The 22,591-nt window shown below is 44.9% G+C and overlaps 1 protein-coding gene across 5 annotated transcripts in view; it reads right to left on the bottom strand.

Moving 5' to 3' along the window:
• Positions 1 to 22,591, bottom strand: part of Specc1 (sperm antigen with calponin homology and coiled-coil domains 1) — a 267,085-nt gene that overhangs the window by 159,108 nt on the left and 85,386 nt on the right. For all 5 annotated transcript variants that reach the window (XR_003845145.1, XM_021212939.2, XM_021212940.2 and 2 more), the window contains exon 3: positions 20,118 to 20,250. Coding sequence is in view for 4 of the 5 variants with exons in the window: in XM_021212939.2 (XP_021068598.1) it covers positions 20,118 to 20,250 (133 nt within the window). In the remaining variant the exon portion in view is untranslated. The remainder of the gene's footprint in view (positions 1 to 20,117; positions 20,251 to 22,591) is intronic.

Below are 22,591 nucleotides of genomic sequence, written 5' to 3'. Positions count from 1 at the left end.
TCCCACATACACATTCATGCTTGAACAAAAGATAGCACAAACACTCCCATAATACAGCCCCACCACACACATATACATGCATGTGTGCATGAACAAGAGATGGCATAGTCTTTGCATGAAACCCACATAGTTACTGAAAAGTAGGTTGGGGAACCACAAAGAAAAAATGGATCCACACAGGTTCAGTGCAGATACCTTGCTTTTTCCAAATATTTTTGAAGTTGGTTAGATCTGCAGATGCAGAATCTGTGGATGCAGGAGCCAACAGAATACCTCCATTTGTCATAACATCTAGTGACAGTGTGATTATACCCACTTTTCAGAAGAGCAGGCTCTCGGCAAAGCTAAGCAATGGGGCAAGGCTCATGTGAAGAGAAGGTTCTCAGCATTGTGACTCTGACCCCAAACTGAGTAATTGATAATGGCTGGAATCAGGGGTTGGCGGGAATGTAAGAAATGGTTTGGGAAGTTGTCCTTCAAAGGAGCTAGGGTGGTTTGCAATGAAAAAGGCAGACCCAGCTGTAGTAACATGCAACTGTAATTGTGGCTTTTCAGGACTGAGAGTTCAAAGCCATCTTGGTCTACTCAGTGAGACACCAATATCAGGGAAAAAGGATGAGAGAAACCTGGAGGGCAAGGGCTCCCCAGTGTTCTTTCAGATCTGATTGCATTCTGCTCTTCTTTCACATGTGTGTGCCCCCAAATACCTTTGGCCTGAGTTAATCTTCAGTTGGGGAAAACCGAAGCTCAAGGAAACCATCAATTTGGTTGAAGTTTCTAGGTCCAGGGAATCTGTATCCGAAAGTACGAGGGTGACCTGTGAATGTGTAAAAACTGTTCTCAAACCACCAAGAACTATGGGACAAGTGTCAGGAATGGAAACCAGAGTGAAGATGACACTTTGCTGTCTGTCCCCTCCATATAGGGTCTAGTTGTGAATCCTAGGGAGGTCTTGAACTGAGTTCAAGTCTCAGATGATTCTCCTGCCTCTGCCTCCTTAGTACTGGGCCTGACCGCTCCCATACCCTTTTTCCTGGCTTTCATCTGGAAATGCACAGTCACAGCTAGCCCAGTAACGGTGGTGGATAATGTGCTTAAAGCCCTACCACCAGGATGTAGTGAGGGGCCGGGCAAGGTTAGTTTGTGCTCCTTAAATGGCATAGGTGAGTATTCTTACAATTTCCGCATCACTACACAGGCAGTGTGCAAGTCTGTTTCAGATAATCAACCCCAAACAGAATTCCTAACAGGCTACCCTGCACACTGGTTATTCAACATATTGATTTAATTTAGTATAGTCTCTCATATTTCAAAACTACTTCCTTACCACAGGAAACTGTCTTAACTGATTTATCTTTTGGGGTCAAGCAAGTGAGAATAAAAATCCCATCGGAATAGATTATGGAAATCTCAATGTGGGTCCTCTGAGGAGATGTGAGCTATCAACACCACACACTTCTACTCTGCCCATTGTACTGTAATCTGCTTCGGAAAAAGTACTTCCTGTGATCGTAAATTAAGTTTTCAAGTGGAAATCAATGGGTAAAGACAATTCAATAGCAAACTCGGTTATCCAAACAAGCACTCAGAAGTGGGAGCTCAGCACTGAGAATCCACTGTGTACCAGCAGCCAGGGAAAGCAGTGTCAGAGATCTGACCATGTTTTCCATTGAGGGTCTTGAACATTTCAGAAGGTCAGTGCCAAGTTCAAGGGCTGGAACTTTATAATATTCCATGAATTCAGTGGAAAGACTTCCAGTTTCCCTTCCACCCTGTGTGACGATTCTGAACCAGACCCAGAGAAACAGGCCTTTTCATTTGGAACATAAAGCTGGTTCTTCAGTAGAATGCTAAATTCTCCGTTTTCCTGTCTTCTATAATGAAGCCTGGAAAACTGGTACCACACCATGTTCAGAATACAAACCAGCTCAAATGAAGGAGCCACATTCACGCTCACTGTTTTAGCAAACTAGTAAATCAACACACATTTACAAAAAGAAGCAGATCCTATTCAGGGACTTGAGTCCTGATGTCCTACAAGAACAGTGGAAAACATTCTATATCTTTAGTGCTACAGTCACACAGAACCTCCTGAGTTTTCACAATGGCACTTGGCATATTTATTTGCAATGCCTCATCTACACGCATTCCGATTAATAGATGCTAATTAGTTAATACAACCATCCGTTATTGGTAACATCTCCATCCCTGAAGCTTATTACTTTAATATTCAACCAATCTCCCAGTTCTTCCCATTCAAGCATAGCTCCCAGCTCTTACTGCACCATGGTTCCCTCGGGCTTCCTGTACTGTTACTTCAGGACACTGCCTAGCCGTATGTATTATTACTCCAGCACACCTTTCTGGAGAACTTAATACTTTACTGTGTTACTACTTCAGTGCATGGCACCTTATTACTCCAGCACACTACTCTAGTATACTCTAGAATGCCTATCAGCCTTATGTCATTATTATTTCAGGGCACATCCATCCCTTCCTAGATCATCCCAGAATATCCCAGCCTTACTGTATTATTACTCCAGTGCTTGTCCAGCCTTAATATGGGGTTTGAGAGTAGTTGGTATTTCCATAACAGTGATGCTCTTGCAAGCAGGTTGTTATGGAAATTCATAGGGTTCCCAGCCGGGTAAGATCAGTGATGTCTTTCCTCCCTCAGCAGCCTATGCAGTGTCTTCTAGCACTATGAAAGCTAGCAGGGAGGGAGTTTCTAGCTCCTTCCCACCTTGTACTCTCTGAGTCTTATAACTGAGATACCTGGTGTCTTCAGCAACAGGGTCTTATCCTTCAGTTCTGGTGCAAACCAAGAAGGACAGAAAGAAGGCTGGATCGTTTTGGCAGCTTCCAAAGCCTCTTTGTCCCAAACCTCAAATGGATATAGTAAGTTTCCATACTTCACACACCCATTGACAGGGTTAGCTCGGTTGCCCCTCTTCTCTCCCATTCTCTCACCCCCTCCTCATCCCCAATATTCCATCTCTATTTCCATTTCACATGTTTTATTATCCCCACCCCTTAAGGCAACTCCCCTAATGCCCCCTCTCTAGTCTATTGGCTCCCGCAGGCACTCCAAGTTAGACACGCGGGGCTAACATTTTGAAGCTAGGATTTGTGTATGAGAGGAAACACATGGCATTTGTGTCTCTGAACCTGGGTTATGGCAATCAAGAAAAGTTTTTCCAGCTTTATCTGCTTTGCCTTCCAATCTGTTGTTTGTTCGTTTGTTTGTTTGTTTTGAGACAGGAACTTCCTATGTAGCCCTGGATATCCTCGAACTCTCCTGGAACTCACACGTAGACAGCTGGCTTCAAACTCACTGAGATCTATCTGCCTGCCTCAGCCTCCTGAGTTCTTTGATTAAAGGCAGGAGCCACCATTCCTGGCTCTGATTGTATGATTTTAATTTTTTATATAGCTAAATAAAATTCTCTTGTGTGTATATATTCTACATTTTTTTCCTATTCATTGATCAATAGACATCTAAGCTGATTATATTTCCTATCCTATATTTCTGTGAACAGAGCAACAATGACCATTTATGGCAGGATACATGAGTACAGCCCCCTTCCCCACATCCGCAGCGGCATTTGTTGTCATTTGTATTCTTGTTGGTGGCCATTCTGACCAGAGTGGGGTGGAACTTTAAAGCGGCTGTAATCTGCATCCCTCATGGCCCCTTCCTTACATGGCCAGAGCTCAAGAAGAGGCACCCGGCTCGCAGACGAAGCATTGACTCCGCACGGGGCAGACGAAGCATTGACTCCGCACGTCTGCGATCTCCCCAAAGACAAGAGCAGCCGTGCTTTCCCTTCATACTTCAACATGTCAGTGTTTCCAGCTACGAGAAACGCTTTCTCGTCAAAGGAGGCGTGAGAGTCAGCTTTTGACAATGCAAACAAATAAGAGATGACATGATTGGCTGAAATATATGCGAGATGAGGAACATGCCCAGTTGGACTAGGCACGTGGCTCAGTAATAGGGCCTGTGCCTAGCATGTATGAGGTCTTGGTTTTAATCTTAAACACTCGAGAAAAAAGACACAGAGAAAGGGAAGTCTGGCTCACTTCTGTTCGCATCTGTCTCTCCCTTCCCCAAGTGAAGGGATGACTATGCTAAGTAAGTAAGTATGAAGCAAAGGTTTAGGAAACCAGGAGAGAGAGCGGGGTAGGGCTTAGTGGCTGGAGGATCAGAAGCTGGGTGAAGGATTGGAGAGAATATTATATTATTCTCTTAATATATTATACAACATTTATATTTTATTATGTTAAACACATGTTCAAATAAACTGAGGATGAATATGAGCAGTGTTTATCACTCCCAGAAATGACAGGGGCAAAGCTGGAAAGGACCTGTCATATGGTATTGAAATTAAAGATGTGGCTTTACATGTACTGTATTAATACATATACTGTATTAGTATATTTTATAATAACTTCATATGTCCACAATATAGACATGTAATTGTTATATGTTTGTAACATATGAAGATAAATTTTACATTATATTACATAAAATATATAAATATTCTGTGTCTATAACACATAAATATATATGTATAATGTGCTGTACACATATCCATACAGCAAACCATGTAACCATCCACATTAGCACCACCATGTCGATGCCAGCTAAATATTCACATCCCATTTCATTGCCCTTGAAATAAGAGGGACTGTACTGGGATGCTACAGAGGGCTGCAGGCTGTATCACTGCCCACCCTGAAAAAGGAGCCCGATGTGCAGGGCCAGGGAAAATCCCCCTGAGATAAACACCGATGGTTTAATATGTTGAGCAGGTTTGAAATCGGATAATGCAGATTCCCCACTCGGCCAGGGCCACCATGTGTCTCCTGTGTAGTGTCCATTTTCTTCCCTTCTTGTCAGAGCAGGTGATTCCTGAATGCTCCCAACTCTCTACACACTCTGCGACAGATGCCAGGGGACAAGAAGTGTTTATAAACCTAAGCAATTCTCCTGGTCTTAAATTTGTATGTATTTGGGTTGCTGGAGAGAAGGCACAAGGCATGTGGGTGGTGCACAGGCATACATGCAGGCAAAACACCCACATACATAAAAATAATAGAAATGATTTTTAAAGAGTTGGTAGGTATGTATTTAAATCTAGACATCAGACAAGTGTGATTCTGTGTGTTGGGGGGGAGGGAATCTTAGGCTAAGCCCAACCCTCTACAAGGTGTGCTCCACACTAAGGAATGTAAGGGTTTTTTTTTTTAGCTGTAATTCCCAAGAGAAAGATTCTGCTCTGGGAAACAGTTCAAAGGGAGAAATCACCACAGTTATAGTGATATCTGCATCCAGGCTCTGCGCCACCTGCTTACGTGTGCCACTTCATTCCACTCTCGAAGTTACAGTAGAGAATTGAGTTATCTCCACTATCCAACTAAGAAAATAATATAGGGCAAAAATCAATGAAGTCACAAGCAGAAAAGGATAGAGAAAATTAATGAAAATGCTGGTCCTTAAAAAGTCAGTAAATTTGGCAAACCTCTATTAAAGCTAACAAAAAAGTCAGGATGAAGGCTCACTTCTATAACGCCAGCATTTGGAAGGCTGAGGCAGGCTGTGAATTTGAGGAAAGTCTGGGCTACATATTGAGTTATGGGCTAATGTAAGGTAGAGTAAAACCCTGTTTAAATCTACAACAACAAACAGAAAAGAGGAGAGAGGGAGGGGAGGGAGAAGGGAGGAAGGGAAGAGAGAGAGAATACAAATGATCAATATCAAGAGTTAAACAGAAAGACATTGCTAAGACCCAGTGGACTCAAAGCATGAATTCAAGGACAGTATGAATAACTGCCCTCCACGCACAGGAAGTGGAACAAAGGAGAAACAGCTGACTGCTTGGTGAGCTCACCTCCTTCAGCACAGTGTGGAGAATCTGAGCGGTCCTACAAGCATTGGGGAAGTTTGCCTTTGTAGTTTTAAAAATAAGCCTCCTTCTGACTGGGGATATAGCTCAGTGGTAGAGCGCTTGCCTTGGATGCACAAAGCTCTTGTTCAGCCCTAGAACCGCACAAGCTCTGCTGCTGCCATACGCCCGTCATCCCACGTGTGGGAGGTGGAAGCAGGAAGATCAGAAGTTCAGAGCCATCCTCAGCTACATACTGAGTTTGAGGACAGCCTGTGTCAAAAGACCCTGTCTCAAAACAAATAAAAAAATTTCCCTTCTTAATGAAAAAAAAAAAAGAACAGATCACACACATAACGCAAGGGTAAACATATGACATGCTTAGAAATATGTACAAGAGAAAATCATAATGGTCTAGGGAAAGGAAAAGTGTTTTTAAAATTCAACAACAAAATCACAATCTATAGAAGTAAAAAAATTAATAACAGAGTGAGTTCCATTCCAATGAGGGCTATACAGTGAAAACCTGTTTCCAAAAACAAACCAAAACTAAAATGAAATAGAAGAAGCAAGGGGGCACACACCTGTAATTCCACATAGGGGAGTTAAAGACAGGAAGATCACAAGTTCAAGTCCAGCTTAAGCTATGCAGTCAGTTCCAAGCTACCCTTGGCTATCTAGCAAGACCTTTTCTCAAAAGAAAACAAAAACAAACACTCAACTGGATAAAGAGTGCCTAAAACCTCCCACCCCCAAGCTAACATTAACCTAAAGATGAACTGTGTTCAGCCTGGGATCAGGGACAAGGCAAAAGAGCCCAGCCAGTCCAGCCAGGGAAGAAAGCAAGTATATAAAAGGCAAATCAATTAGAAAGGGACAGATTAAAAATGCCCCACTGTGTGATGATCCCTTACATAAAAATCACAAGGGATCCAAGGCACACAAAAGGCTCCCAGAACTAATAGTAAGCTTGCCAAAGTTAAAGACTCAGACGTGAAAAGCAACTGCGTTTCATTGCACTAGCCATGCCACACTAATACCAAAAATACAGTACCAATGTTGGTTCTACAAAATTAAAGATAGAAATATTTATAATATTTACATATAAATCTGATTTTCTTCATTTTCTTTTCTTCCCTCAGCTGTAAATCTTACTAAGTATATGACTAAAACATTTATAATATTTATTTATTTATCTGTGTGTGTGTGTGTGTGTGTGTGTGTGTGTGTGTGTGTGTGTAGACCCGTGGCAAGCTGCATGAGTTGGTTATTTTCTTCTTCCATGAGGGTTCCAGGGATTGAACTCATGTCACCAGGCTTGGCATTTACCTTTACCCACGGAGGCATTTTGCCAGCCCAAGTAAAGGATTTGTACACTGAAAAGTATAAAATGTTAATGAAAGAAATCTAAGACAGTGAAAAGATGTCACGTCTTCATAAACTGACATATAGGTCAAGGCAACTCCTATCAAGTCTAAGATGATTTTTTTTGGTAGGCACAAATAAAAGCTACTCTAAAACAACTCTGGGAAAGAAATAAGGGAGGAGAATGAGTCTGCCTGATCATCAGAGGTCTGACAGAGCTTAAGTCAGCAACACTGTGAGAAGTAAAGACAGAAGGACAGGGAAAAGAAAAATACAAAATAGGCAACTCAGCATAAACCTATACAAATACTCTCACCTGGTCACTGATGGAAAGTAACTCCGTGTCAGCACGTGGCACCTCAGCTACTGGCTAGTGAGAGTAAGTGACCCCCGAACCCCATCTCACAACCTACCCAAAATTAGCTTAAAACAGATCACACACATAACGCAGGGGTAAACATATGACATGTTTAGAAAAATGTACAAGAGAAAATCATAATGGTCTAGGGAAAGGAAAAGTGTTTTTAAAATTCAACAACAAAATCACAATCTATAGAAGTAAAAAAAAAATTAATAACAGAAGTAATAACCAAAATGATAACTGTTTGCCGTGCATGCGATGCCTGGTGGTTCTGGCCTGTGATCCCAGCTACTTGGGAAGCTGAGGCAGGATCCCAAGATCAATACCTGTCTGAGCTATCTACAGTGAGTTCAAGGACAACCTGGGCAACTTAGTGAGACCCTGTTTCAAAATAAAAGGTGAAAAGAGGGCCAGGGATATGGCTGCATGGAAGAAGTGTTTGACTTTCACACCCGAGCCAGGAGAAAGTCCCCAGAACTGTAAAAAGAAAAGACCTTTATGAAAACCCAGCCGAGGCTCAGCCATCACGTTTGCAAAGAACTAGTACCTAGAATATCCGAAGGACTCAAACGATCCCTGCGGGAAAGACATCACATGATCCAGCCAGAAAGTGAACAAGACCTGAGCAAACACTTCACTGGAGAAAAAACAGGTGATGGAACATGAAAAGATAAGACATCAGTAGCTGATTGCGGATTGCTAAGTAAGATCAATGGAATGTCCATCCTAAGGGCTAAGATTAAAAACTAGTGAGGATCGGGGCTGGAGGGATGCCTCAGCAGTTAAGAGCGCTTGCTGCTCTTGCAGAGGACTGGGGATCAGTTCCCAGCACCCACACGCATGGTGGCTTACCACCTATAATTTCAGTTCCAGGAACTCCAATTACCTTTTCCTGACCTCCCTGGGTATGTGGTCCACATACAGACACTCGTACATATGCATAAATTAAAAACACAATGAATCTTGTTTTAAGGCCGTATAGTGAGGACACTGACTGCCAACAAGGAGGTGCAAAGACTAGACCATCTACACAGTGCTGGGACGCAGAAGAGCAGAGCATCTGGGGGTGGGGGGTGCACACTGTGTGCAATTCCTTAACGACATGCAACAGGACCCAGAAATTTCACTCCTGGAGATCTTTTTCTGGGCTGGGAATCGAATTCAGTGGCAGAAGACTTGCTGAGAGTGCACAGGGCTCTGTATTGGGTCTCCAGCATCAATGAGACTTTCCCCCACCCCCACAAAAACCTATACACAAGCCTAATTCATCACAGCAAAAGCCTAGAAACAACCCAGTAGACGATCAAAGAAACTGTGGCATTCACACTACAAAAAAACCTATGAAGTAACCAGTGAACAATGTTTAATACACTGAACAGCCTGGATGCGTGTCCAGAGGATTATGCAAAGTGGAAAAGGCCAGTTCCAAAGGCTTACATGCTGTGTGACTCCATTCACAAAACATCTCTGAAACAACATAATTACAGAAACAGAGAACAAGACGGTGATTGACGGCGGAGCAGAAGGTGTGGTTGTTGAGGGTCATATGAGGAATCCTTGTGTTGTTGGAAATGTTCTGTGACCTCATTATATCACGGTCAAGGTTGATGCGTTCTATCATTTTGCAAAATGTTAATATCAGGGGAAAATGGTAAAGGACATGGGGATCTACACAAATGACCAGTTATAACTGCCTGTGGATCTATAACTGCAGAAGAGAAAGCACAAAACACATTTAACTAGGTAACACACATAATAAATATTTCCTAAATTTAAAAACATATGAAATACATTTCAATGTTCATATTGATTTTACATTTTGACTTAAAAAGTATATTTTGGAAACCATTTTCAGAACTAGAAAAGGGTCACATATTGCAGAGTAACAGAAATAAGCAAATACTAAAGTAAAATTCAGATGGAAAGCTGAGAAGCAAAGATTTGGCACATAAAATTCGCCCTCCAGATGGATGTCCATGAGTTAGAGGTCAGGCGATTCTACAAGGAAAATTCTAGACAGCCAAGGCTATGTGGCAAGTTCCAGCCAGTGCTACACAGGGTGTTCCGGACCAGCCAAGGCTACATGTTGAGACCCTGTCCAAAAAAGTGTTTTTTAAATAAAAAAATAAAAATAAAAATAAAATGTGTTCTCTACTGATTAAAAACAATGAAAATGAGCTAGAAAATTATTTCCATCAGGTCTACAACCTACTAAGCCATCTGAAATCCCTTAACCATGGTCCATTTCACTAGAACATTTAATTACTGATCAGAACATTATAAAAAGTAAGCTGGCAAGAACTAGAGTGTGCCACACCTCAGCCCTGTCCTGTTTCCCTGAGGGAGGGAAACTATTTTTAATGACCAAGATGATACTCTAGTTGTTCTACATAGAGACACAGGAACAGCTTTGCAGAACACGATTACCCTGAATCACCTCAATGGAACATGGAAGTTACCCGCCTGCTCTTGGTAGTTCATAAAGCCCTCCTGCAGCACTGCTCGGTGCGGCTTGCTGGCTGGCACCATCAGTCTCGTGTGCAGCAGTTTCTTCTGAGAGAGTATACACAGTGTGTAGGCATTCCCCTCCTTCTGAGGGAGCCAGGGACCTGCTGCTCACCCACAATGCTACTTCACTGGGATCTGGTTTCCTGTTCTTTCTCTTCTATAGTTCAGGTAAGGCATTAGATTACTTTTTTTTTTTTCAGTCACATGTATAGACTCATCAATTTCACTTCAGGACATTAAAGGATGCTTTTACAAAATGTCCACCATGCAGAAAGAAACTGAGCTACAGGACAAGGCCTCTATATGAAGCGCCTGCAGAGAGTCACGCAGGATTCCTTGGCTTTTGACTACACTTCATGGAGGACTACTGTGGTGGTTTGAATAGGCTTAGCCCAGGAAGTGGCACTATTAGGAGGTGGGACCTTGTTGGAGGAGGTGTGTCACTGTGCGGGGGTGTGGTGGGGGGGTGGGCTTTGGGAGACCATCTTCCTAGCTGCCTGGAAGTCAGTTTTCTCCTGTTTGCCTTCAGAACAAGATGTAGAACTCTCAGTGCCTTCGGCGCCATGCCTGCCTGGATGCTGCCATGCTTCCTGCCATGATAAGAATGGACTGGACTTCTGAAACTGTAAGCCAGTGCCAATGAAATGCTTACCTTTCTAAGAGTTGCCTTGTCATGGTGTCTCTTCACAGCAATGGAAACTCTAAGACAACCATGCATGGGAAATGGCCAATTTCCCATGCTGGGTAAGAACAATACAAGTGAGGGCCAGTGAACACTCTGTGTGGCCCCTCCCTCTTTAAAATTAAGAAAAGATATCCTGACATAGGTTACACATCAGATGGACCTCGAAGACACATGTCAAGACATCTATCACAGAAGGACATCAATAGCATGACCTCAGAAAAGCTAGAACAACTTACTCATAGGGACAGAAGATAGACTTGACTAGTGGGTTAGGGATTGTGGGAGGAGATTGAGTTGCAACTCAGTGTAACGATGTCAATGAAGCCATGGTAGCAGGAGCTTGAGAAGCCAGCTGGTCTCATTGTATCTGCAGACAAGAAGCAGAGTACTGAACTGGAGAGACAGCTCAGCAGTTAGGAGTGCTTGCCCCACAGTCCTGAGGATTGAAGTTTAGATCCCAGCACCCATTAACAAGCCAGGCACCCCACCCATACCTGTACCCCAGCTCCAAGTGGGGCAGATTCAGGAAAATGCTGAGGGTTGCTGGGTTCTAGACTGTTATGTATAACACCCCCAGGGACCCAGTGACAGCAGGGTGCATCATCACTAGCACCATGACTAGCAGTCAAGATGAGATATCTTCCTACTGTTGCTGTGAGCCTCATGTCCTGCCCTGCACATGAGCCACATCCCCTTATAATAGGCCAGTGATTCCTCCTCTCTTCACTGCCTTCTTCCCTCCACCCTTGCCCAGAGGCAGCCTCTGTACACCCCCTCCCCAATAAACTTCCCACATAAGATCTGTCACATGGTGTGACTTTGTGGTGTTCATTGCTTAGATCATAACACAGGCTAGCTCAGGGAGAGACCCTGCTTTAAAAGAATAGGGAGTGACAGAAAAGGACACCGGATGGCCCTCTTCTGTCCACTACACACATGCAAGTGTGTTCGTGCATATACATACAGGTACAAACACCCCAGAGCTTAAATAGACAGAGACAGATTAAATAAATAAAAATTTTAAAATAGCAATAAAGAGAAGCAAGAGTGATTAATGCTTGTATTCAGTGGTTCCCCCTTTTCAAGCGGAGCAGGAGCAGAGCCCAGGGATAGTACCGCCCATTCTTAGGGTGAGTCTGCCCACCTCAGTGAGCCAGATCAAGATACTCACTAAAGCATAGAGGTAAACCTAGGAATGCCTCAAGGGTGTGTCTTGTCTCCTAGGTGATTTTAGATCCTGTCACAAGAATTCTAGATCCTGTTAAGTGTTCTTTTCATAATTTGAAGACACATTAAGCATAGGGAAATGAATTTGAAATGGGTCTTTTATTACAAAAGCATATTCATGATTAAGTAGTCTTTCTGAAGTGCGGAAAACAACGAACTCATTCTTAACCCTGCTATCTTGCAGACTTTCCAGATGGACTCTGACCCTTGACCTGCCCCACCCTCTCGCTCAATCCTACACCAGGGCTCCTTGGAGCTCAGAATGAACTCATTCTGAGGGCATGTCCTCCAGCTGAGCTCATATCTGAGCCTGTGTAACTCTCCCACCACCTTTACCACAGCAGCTGAGGCACATGTGGCATGTGATCTTCCTCTATCCCACTCTCTTCTGGCCGCTGAGGGGATAGATCTCTTCCATTTTTCACATTCCTGTAGCAGGCCCTGGTTCCCCCTCTTCCTGTTATCCACTGCTGACCTCAGCCAAACTCTTAACTGCTGACATCCTTGCCTCGGGGCACTCTTCCTGTAGGAGTGTTCCAGGGTCTAGCTCCGCACCCTATCCTATTGGCTGTCACCCCCAACACCACCACCATCATTATTTTTCTACACCTGCTCCCACAAGCCACCATGCCCTAGTTTCCTCTAAGCCTCTGTGGCTTGGTCCCAGCATTTCCTGGATGTGGATGGAGACAGTTGGCTCTTATCTGTCTTTCTGATCTGTCTTCTGGTCTGAGGGATGAGACGGTACTGCCTTAGAGGACTACAGTAAAGAGAAATGGAGGCAGCACACAGTAAACAGTGTTGACGTGGGAAACAGTAGGTCTATAACAGAGGGAAGAAATGGGGGTCCCACCCTGCAGTGAAGCCTGCAGCAGGAAGGAAGGAATCCAGGATCCAGCACTGGCTCTGGGTCTGGGAGAGCTATCCAGTCTGCCTGAGCCACTGTCTCTTCATTCCTGAGGAATGATGAATATAGCTACCTACTATGGGGGAGGGGCCAGCACCTAGCTGAAGCACAGGCTAGTCCTCTCCTCTGCTAGCAAGGACAGGCATCACAGGTCAGAGCCAGTGTCCTGTGAAGTCACGGATACTTTCTTGGAAACAGCCTTAAAAATTAAAAAGTATGTAGCCCTTGCTGGCTGGCCAAGAACTCACTATGCAGAGTAGGTAGGTTAGAACATGCAGAGACCAGAGCTGCCTCTGACTGCCAGGATTAAAGGTGTGACTATTTTGACCTTGGAATCACAACTTTGCACTCAATAACAAAACTAAGATGTCTAAGATCCCATGAGTGTAGCTGGATCAAAGCCGTGCTTAAGATTAATTCCTATTTAACTTTTAGAAAGCATTGATGTCAGTTAAAAATGGTAGGATTCTCTCCAGTCAGTCCTCCATGTATGATGTGTAGAGCCATCTCCATGAGCTCCCCAAGTACATGAGAACCAGTTCTCAGTCATCCATTACACGGCCACAGGACCTTCCTGGCCATGCATATACACATCTCCTCCCTCAGGGCCCCATTGCTACTACCATAAGTAGCAACCTGACGCCACGCAGATCATGTAAGTTGCCAGGAGACAGGATCACAGCAGTGAGATTCATAATAGCCAAGGGGAAGAAAGTGAGGAGATGTGGTAAGAACATACACCACAATAAAACCTGGCTTTAAAAAAAAAAAAAAAAAAAAAAAAAAAAAAAAAACTGGAAATTCTGGCACACGTGGCAACATGGATACTGGTGAGGACATCTTATGGAATGAAAGGAGCCAGCCTCCTCAGCATACACTGTGGTCTACTCTAAGGAACCAGGTACAAAGACAGAACACAGAATGGGAGCTGCCGGGGCTGGGTGGGCTGGGTGTTTGATGAGCACAGGGCAACTTCAGTTCTCTAAGATGAAGCAGTCTGGAGAAAGATGGCATGAAGGCTGTGTGGCAATGTGGATTTGTGTGGGATCTTGCCATTCACACGTAGGGCTGTAGGGGAGCTGGGTAGCAGAATGTATGTCCGGTGTTTGCAAAGCACAGCAAAACCTAAAACAACCACAATGGCATCTGTGAAGGGAATGGGCTACATTCTTAAAAATAGCTAAATGAGGACCAGCAGATAATCGCACTAGCCACCAAACCTGACAACCTGAGTTCAAACACCAGGACCCACGTGGAAAGAGAACTGACTCCCATGTCTGCCCTCTAACCTCAACACGGGTACTATGAGAAATGCACGCACACATTCATGAAATTAATGAATAAGATATGACACTTTTTAAATGTCTAAAAGAGAGAATTTTATGTGTGTTCCTGTGCACAGTAAAGAAGATCCGGGCATTACTAGGCTGGTTGGCTTTTACTCTTCAAAATACACCCAGAACCCGCCTGCTGTTCCAGCTCCCAGCCTAGCCCAGGCTATAATGGCTGTTTCCTCATTTATGTCAGTGGCTAGCCATCTGGTTTTCCCATTCCACCTGTCTACTCTCAACAAGTAGCCGAAGGATTTCTTAGGAAATGAACTCGGGGGCTGTCCCTGTTCCAGAGGATCCTGCAGAAGTCACCCATGCCTGCCTGCCCTGCTGCTGGTTCTTCTGTAGCCCCTTCTTTCTGCTCCCAGACTGTGATAGACACTGGTAGGCACAGGCCATTGCGCCAGCTGTCAACCCTGCCACAGTGGTCCTTCCCAGCCTACTTTCTCCCTTGGTCATGTTCTCAGAAGCTCAATGGAGACAGAGATCTTTGTCCTGGTACCCTTTGCCCAGAACAGTGCTGAATATGGGGTAAGTGTTCAAACATATTTGCTGAATTAAACAATCATTATTTCTGAAGTCAGCAGCTCCTCATAGAACCAAGACTCCAGCATACCAGTATTTTGGACAAGGCTGCCACCTGGTGGCTATCGTCTACCACAGCAGTCTCTTCCCGGAGTCCTGTTGACTTGAGAGGCCTCTCTTGGCACAAGGACTCTAAAAGTTCCTTACTCTGCAGTTCCTATTTTGGGGAGAAGACACACATATAAAGGGCACTTCAGGGAGAAGAGGACGACGATCTAGCACACTCAGATCCACAACATAAAGTCCAAAAGTGAGAGCTCAGGGTGGACATGTGATAGTTCAGACCAGAGTTCTAAGTCTATCTGAGGAAGAAGTATCAACAGACCTGAGAGGCCATTGGGAAGGGAGGCAGGCAGGGGAACAGGTGGAAGGAAAGCAGGTGGCAGGGGAACAGGTGGTATGGGAACATGTAGAAGGGAAGCAGGTGGTAGGGGAATAGGTGGCAGGGCTGAGCTAGTAGGGGAACAGGTGGTAGGGGGAACAGGTAGTAGGGGGAACAGGTGGTAGGAGAACAGGTAGAAGGGAAACAGGTGGCAGGGGAGCAGGTGGCAGGGCTGCAGCTAGTAGGGGAAAAGGTGGTAGGGGAGCAGGTGGTAGGGGAGCAGGTGGTAGGGGAGCAGGTGGCAGGGGAGCAGGTGGCAGGGGAGCAGGTGGCAGGGGAGCAGGTGGCAGGGGAGCAAGTAACAGGGGAGCATGTAGCAGGGGAGTAGGTGGCAGGGGAGCATGTAGCAGGGCAGCAGGTGGCAGGGGAGCAGGTGGCAGAGGAGCAGGTGGCAGGGCAGCAGGTAACAGGGGAGCAGGTAACAAGGGGAGCAGGTAGCAGGGCTGCAGGTGGTGGGCCAGACCTAGTAGGTGCTCCATTGATTGTTCTTGTTGAAGCAAACTCTAGCAGTACTGTAGGAAACAGGGGAAACTGGACACCATCTTTGAAAATGAAAAAGAAAAGATAGGAGCCTTCCACCCTACACTTATGGAAACAACCCCCATCCTGCCTACTGCGTGACAGTCACTGAGTTGGTGAGGTTTAGACTGAGCATGCAGAGGGGCTTGAGATGTGATACTGGCTAGTTATAGATTTAGAATCACAGTGCGTGGCAAATCTAAACAAAGAAATGGTGGGCGGGGCAGGTAATAGGCCAATGACCAGATCTGCTCACACGGGATACATATAAACTGTCTCTGCATCTGTACTGGGGCTTTCCTTGTCCCTGTGACAAGCCCAGCAAGGAGCAACTTAAGGAAGGAAGAATTAATTCCACTCATGGCTTGAGGGTACAGTCCCTCAGGGCAGGAAGGCACACTCATGGACGTGTGGGTGGGCATGTTGCAGTCAGGAAGTGAAGGGATGAACGCTGGCGCTCTGCTCGCTTTCTCCTTTTACCTTTTTTCATTTAGTCCAAGACCCCACTTCATCTAGGTGTCTCCTAGATTATTCCAATCCAGTCATATTTGACCATGAATATTAACCATTATAGTATCCCATACATAGTTTAAAAATAAAAAAAGTTAACCAGGAGATAAACTAATAAATATACCTGAAAGAAAAAAAACACAGTACTACCTTCTATGCATCAGAGCAAACAAGCCAAAAGTTTGTACCCTAAGAGTGAATGGCATTAAGATACCTTCCCATGAGCCTCGATGTAATTTACAAGCTTGCCTAACTTTTAGAGATTATCTACATGCTGGCAGCATTTCCTTAATTTCCTAGAATCCAATGCTCTCCTTCACAGATGAATTTCCAGAGAATTGCCTTAAGTCTTGCCAGCAGGTAAGACAATCTCTCTCTCTCTCTCTCTCTCTCTCTCTCTCCACTCATGTTGAATATAAAGAGTAGACAGGCTGGGGTGTAGGCCAGTCCTAGATCAAACTCAGCACCTGAAGAGCGTTGGGACAGCCTGAGCACCTATAATGTGCTGAGCCAAATACGTACCAATACAAATGTAAAATGTTAAGTGTTAGGAGGACAGAGCGACGACTAAATCTGTAAAGGGCTTGCCACCCAAGCATGAAGACCTGTTTTAGTCCTCGGAATCCATGTAAGATAGGCAGGGATGGAAGGCCAAGCCTGTAATGAATACAAAGAGTGCTCGCTGGGCACACAGAGGCAGGAGGATCCCAGGGTCCCACTGGCCAGCCAGTCAAACCAACAAGCCTCAGGTGTTGCCAAGCTCTCCAAACTGACTCTAAGCAGTGTAGCCATAGTCATGGTCGAAAGGATGGCCTGTTTGGGCTTTTCTAATTGGGGTGTGCCACATAGAGAGTTATTGGTCTGACTAGTAGCCCCTCAACTACAAGGGAAGTTTACTACTTTTCTGTGGGATAGCCACTTCTTTTTTATGTGAGCTACACATTGTTCTGTGGTTTTCTTTATGGGTTTGAATAGTCTTTGCAAACTTGCATATATTGTAAATAATCTCTTTAGCATCTTTCAAAAGTATTTATTTTTATTTTTATGTGTATGAGTGTTCACTTTCATACACAGGAATGCCTGGTGCCTGTGGAGGACAGGAGAACTTGTCAAATTCTTTGGGCCTGGAGTTACAGATGGCTGGGCGCTGTCACGTGGGTGCTGAGGGCTGAGCCCAGATCCTCTGAGATGGCAAGTGTTCTTAACTGCTGGGCCATCTCTCACACTCTGCAGCTTTTTAATGATGGAAGCCATTCTTCATCTCCTTTATCCCCACCGCAGGTTAATTCTCTGATGCCTTACTTTCAGAACTTGTATTATGTCTAGGTATGTACCAATGTGCTTGTAGTATCCATGTGCATGTGTGATGATTGTGTGTGCGTGCACGTGCAGATGGGCAAACAGGTGAGGAGTGATGCTATGGAGGCCACAGGTCAGCACTGAATGTCTTCTGTGATTGCCCTCCACTGTTTTTTTGGGTTGTGTTTGTTGTTGTTTGACACAGGTCTCTCATTGAACCTAGGACTCACCACTTGGCAGGCTGGCTGGTCAGCAGGTCCTGGGAATCCACCTGTCTCCACTTCCCCAGCGCTGAGGTGACAGGCAAGCACTGCCTCATTTGGCTTCACACATGGGCACGGGGGACAGAACTCAGGTCTTCATGCTTGCACAGTAAGCGTTGTACTCTCCCACCTCCCTGCGACTTATTTTTGTGAGAAGAATGAGATGAGATCCGGTTTCACTTTTCAGGGTGATCCAGTTTTAACTTGACTTCCTTTATTTGGCCTCTCTTCAGTGTTGGGGTTGACCCTGAGCCATACCCACAGGCTCCAACTTGACATAAACCACCTTTACCCTGTACCAAATGTGCTCCTGGATCCTGGCTGCTGCACGCCAGGGCTCCGCGGCTCCACAGCGCTGCCTCTGTTTGCTGTGGTTGGTCCTTGAACTGCTCTTCCTCAGAATTTCCCTGGGATGTTACTAGATCCCAGCAGAGACCTACCCAGTCAGTCAGGACACTCTGGCTGCCCTGTACATTCTCCGATTAGCAGCATCTCTGCCCTCTACCCACTAGGTGGAAGTGTAACCTCCTAGTCAGGACAACCCAAGTTCCTCAGCCAGGCCTAGGGCTTGCTGGCTGCTCCCAGTTCCACATTGGTATGTTAGTTAGGATGCAAATGAATTGATGAAATCATGAGACACCCTTATTTCATTTAATATGTGACACTACTGAATTTAGTCTTTACTATATTTAACTTCCTAACCCAAACCCACGCATGTCCTTGCCTTTATATTCACAAGGACATAGATGTGCTCTTCAAAGGGGTGTTAGATTTCTCTTAAACATGCAGGCTCTTAAATAACTAAGTTTATTGCTCAGTATGCCACCTTCCATCCTTTCTTACATGAGATCATTTCTTTCAACATTATATTTTCCAACCAGTCACTGATCAAAGAACTATTCTTTTTTTTTTCTTTCAGACAAGGCACCATGTAGCCCAGGCTACCTCTGAGCTCCTGATCCTCCTGCCACACTTTCTGGGTGCAGTTTGTTTATTTTTGGTGTGAAGTCTCTGTCTTACCTAACTAGGCTTGAACTTGTGAACTCAGGAGACACCCCTGTCTGAGCACCAGCGACCACAGGTGTGTGTTGTCACATGTAGCAAGATACATACTTCTTTGCTGGAAGTGCTCCCCCAGCCGCATCCTGTCCAATGGTCTATCAAGAGTTTGCTACTAAATCAGAATCGTGGCTAAATCTGACAGTTCCATCTCCCATATCTATCGGGATGACCATGTGGCTTTTCTTTGGCCTATGATATACCTGGCAGATTATAAAATGATAACAATCATTCATTGGTTCATGTTTTAAAAAGATTGAACCTTATTTTATGTATATGCATGTTTTGCCGGCATGTATGTTTGTGCATCACATGTGGGTGGTCCCCATGGAGGTCAGGAAAGAGTGTTGGATCCTAGAGTCACAGATAGCTGTGAGCTACGATGTGGGTGCTGAGAATTGAACCTGGTTCTCTGGAAGAGCAGCAAACACTTAACCACTGAGCCATCTTCCAAGACCCTCGTTCATTCATTCTTAGATGGCACAAATCTGCTCGGGTTTGCTGTCTGCTACTGTCCTTTTAAATTTTTTTTTTTTTTTGGACAGCATTTGCTAACATTTTAATGGCTTGTTTTGGTATTAATTTTGAGAATAAGGCTGGCATTACTTTTTAATTAATTACTTACTTCTAGTGGCATCTGTTAAAGTTTGGGAACACAGGATTTCTTGGTGAAGATAAGCTTACTTTCATTTGTTTTATTTAATATGAATTCAGTCTTTAAAAACAGCTAAGTCATTATATAGAAATATGGGCCCTTCTTACAACCAAAGCCACATTCAGTCCTCACATTAAACTTCTTGAAGGAAGAATAAGTTAAAATACATCTTTGGAATGTGATATTTTTGTGAAATGTGTCAAAGGCAGAAAGTGTAACACTCACTCACACCTATCATGGTCAAGGAAGACCTCAGCTGTTCTTCATCTTGGGCCTTTCCACGATCCACTGCCATCATTGCCAGCACCTGGGATGGCCACCTTACTAAAAGGATCACACACACACACACACACACACACACACACACACACACACACACACCGGTGACAAATGGACTCCTGGGGTGACAAGGCAAACCACTGCTTTTCTGTTTTCTGCCCGCCTCCCCAGTATACAGACTCTGCAGGAAAAGACGATGCCCCCAGAGCAGCTCCAGGCCAGAGTGATCAGAGGAGGGATCATGAGTCAAAAAGGGCTTCCACCAGACAAGCTGGCCAGGGAGGTTCCTCCTACCTGTGTTGCTCCTCAGGCGGCTCTCAGCGAGCTCAGAGATGGCTCCGGAGGTTGACGTCTTCTTCAGTCTCGCCACCCCTGACGAGGCACTTCCAGGTTTGTTGAGCGTGTCCTCGCTGCTGGCCCTCTTGAGCTAGAGAGAAGTTGGAGAGAAGCTGAGAGGACAGACACGGTGAGGGATTCAATGCCCACCAGGGCCAGTAGTTTAGGTAGAATAACAGAGACTACATGAAGGGAAAAGGCGCTTAGCTCAGTCCCTGGTAGTATGGAGCAGCTGCTATTGGACAGAGGCAAAGAAGATGCTTATCCTGGACCAGGAAGTTACACTCTGCCTTCAGTGAATAAGTCAGGGGGCTAACATGTGCTCTGATATAGTAACACTGATCAATACATTTTAAGCCTATAAAACCTAACTAGACTAAAGCACGTGAAGGAGGGAAAAAAAAAATCTCAGATGACTCCATCAAATTTCTGCACTTAAGTCAGAAAGAGGCCCTCCAGCTTGAGTAAGAGTCACCTGGTGCAACACAGTATAACCAATCCTTATGTATGTGCTCACCACATTGAGTCCCGAAGTCTTAACAGTCCAAAAGTCCAAAGTCTCTGCTGAGACTCAGAGCATCTCTCTAGCTGCTGTTCTGTGTACATGTTCATGTTTGTACACGAGTGTACACATGCATGTAGAGGTCAGAGAATAACCACTGTACACCTCGTTTCTGATGAAGGGTCTCATTGGCCTAGGACTTGCCAAATAGACTAGATTGGTTCATTCTGGTTGTCCATATGACACACTTGGGAGAGGGACCTTCAGTTGGCCTGTGGGCATGTCTGTGGGACACTTTCTTGATTGCTAGTTGATGTAGGAGGTCCCAGACCACTCTGCGCAGTGCCATTCTTTTTTTAAAAAATGATTTATTTTTATTATATGTGCATTGGTGTTTCACCTGCATATATATATATATATATATATATATATATATATATATGTCTCTGGAAGAGCAGTCAGAGCTCTTAACTGCTGAGATGTCTCTCTAGCCCCAAGGCAGTAGTAGCATTCTTATGTATATGGTCCTAGGCTTTACAAGGAATCTAGCAGAGCAAAGGCTTGGGAGCAAGCCAGCAGGCAACCTTCCTCTGCCATCTTTGTTTGAGGCCCTGCCTGCTAGATCAGGTTCCTGCTCTGTTTTGGCTCACAGTACAGGGAATACAGTCCATTGCACCTGGAAAGGACCAGTGCAAGAGGCTGCTGGCTTCTCCTCAACAGACCAGTGTGAGGACGAGGGCATGGGAGCTTCTGGAGCTCCAATACCGCTCTCCTCTTTCTTTATTATTTGGTGGGTCTTCCCTCCTCAGTTAATCCTTTCCAGAAAAGCCTTTCCAGATGTACCCAAAGGTGTGTCTCCTTAATCTCATTAATGTTCTAAGCCCTTGAGGTTGCCTCCATGTGCAAGTGTGTGCATACCTACACACACACACACACACACACACACACACACACATATGCGCACGCGCTCTTAAGTCAATAAATAACGTAATAATAACTAAAAACTATGCAGTGAGGATTGAGGAGAGGGCTCAGTGGATAAAGAGGGCTTGCTATGCAAACAGGAGGACCAGAGTTCAGATCCCCAGAACCCACATGAAAGATGGGCGGACATGGAAGTCTGCCTGTATTCCTAGCACTTGGGAGGCAAAGATAGGACCCCCAAGCTTAGGGAACCAAATCAATGAGCTCAGGTTTCAGTAGGAGACCTTGCTCTGAGTAAATAAAGTGGAAAGAAACTGAGGAAGACTCGAAGTTACCCTCTGGACTCCACAAGCACACACATAAAGACACGCATATACATGCACACATACCACACACATACTAGTACACATGACAAGGAAAGTATGTATGGAGCTGCTCCTCATCAGCCTGCAGAGATTTTAAGGGGAATCCTTATTTCCCCTGCACCTACAATGAGGAATTCCAAATGAGAAAGCTTTGTTGCACTGAAGCTTCCCCAAGATGTATGAGGTAACAACTACAAATGAACCCACCGTCCCTTAGAAGCGAAACGCCCAGTCCACTCTACTCCCTCTACTGTAGGGGGGGATCCATACACAGTGGGAGCACCAGATTCGGTTACTGCCTCGCGTTCTTCCTCCATTTGAGGCTTCGTTTCCGGTTACCGAGAGGCGGCTCAGCACCCATCTAGGTTTCTGGCTCACCATGGAAGGCTCCCACAAAGGTGAGCTCCGGTATGTGTAGTAAGTGCTCACACTAAGGCTTCACTGGGATTTAAGCTGCTGAGCACCTGAGCTCACAAAGGAAAAGGTTTCAATGCCTTGCAGATTAAAGTAACTAAAAACATTCCTCTCCGTTTAACAGAGATGAGAGAAACCCCCCCCCCCCGCAAAGCTCCAGCAGCAGCAACAGCCACACACACACACACACACACACACACACACACACACACAAACAAAAACAAAAC

Source organism: Mus pahari, chromosome 14 (assembly GCF_900095145.1).
Source record: "Mus pahari chromosome 14, PAHARI_EIJ_v1.1, whole genome shotgun sequence".
Classification (NCBI taxonomy): Eukaryota; Metazoa; Chordata; class Mammalia; order Rodentia; family Muridae; genus Mus; species Mus pahari.
The sequence above is the reverse complement of the archived record's forward strand: the minus strand, read 5'-3'. Positions and strand labels throughout refer to the sequence as shown.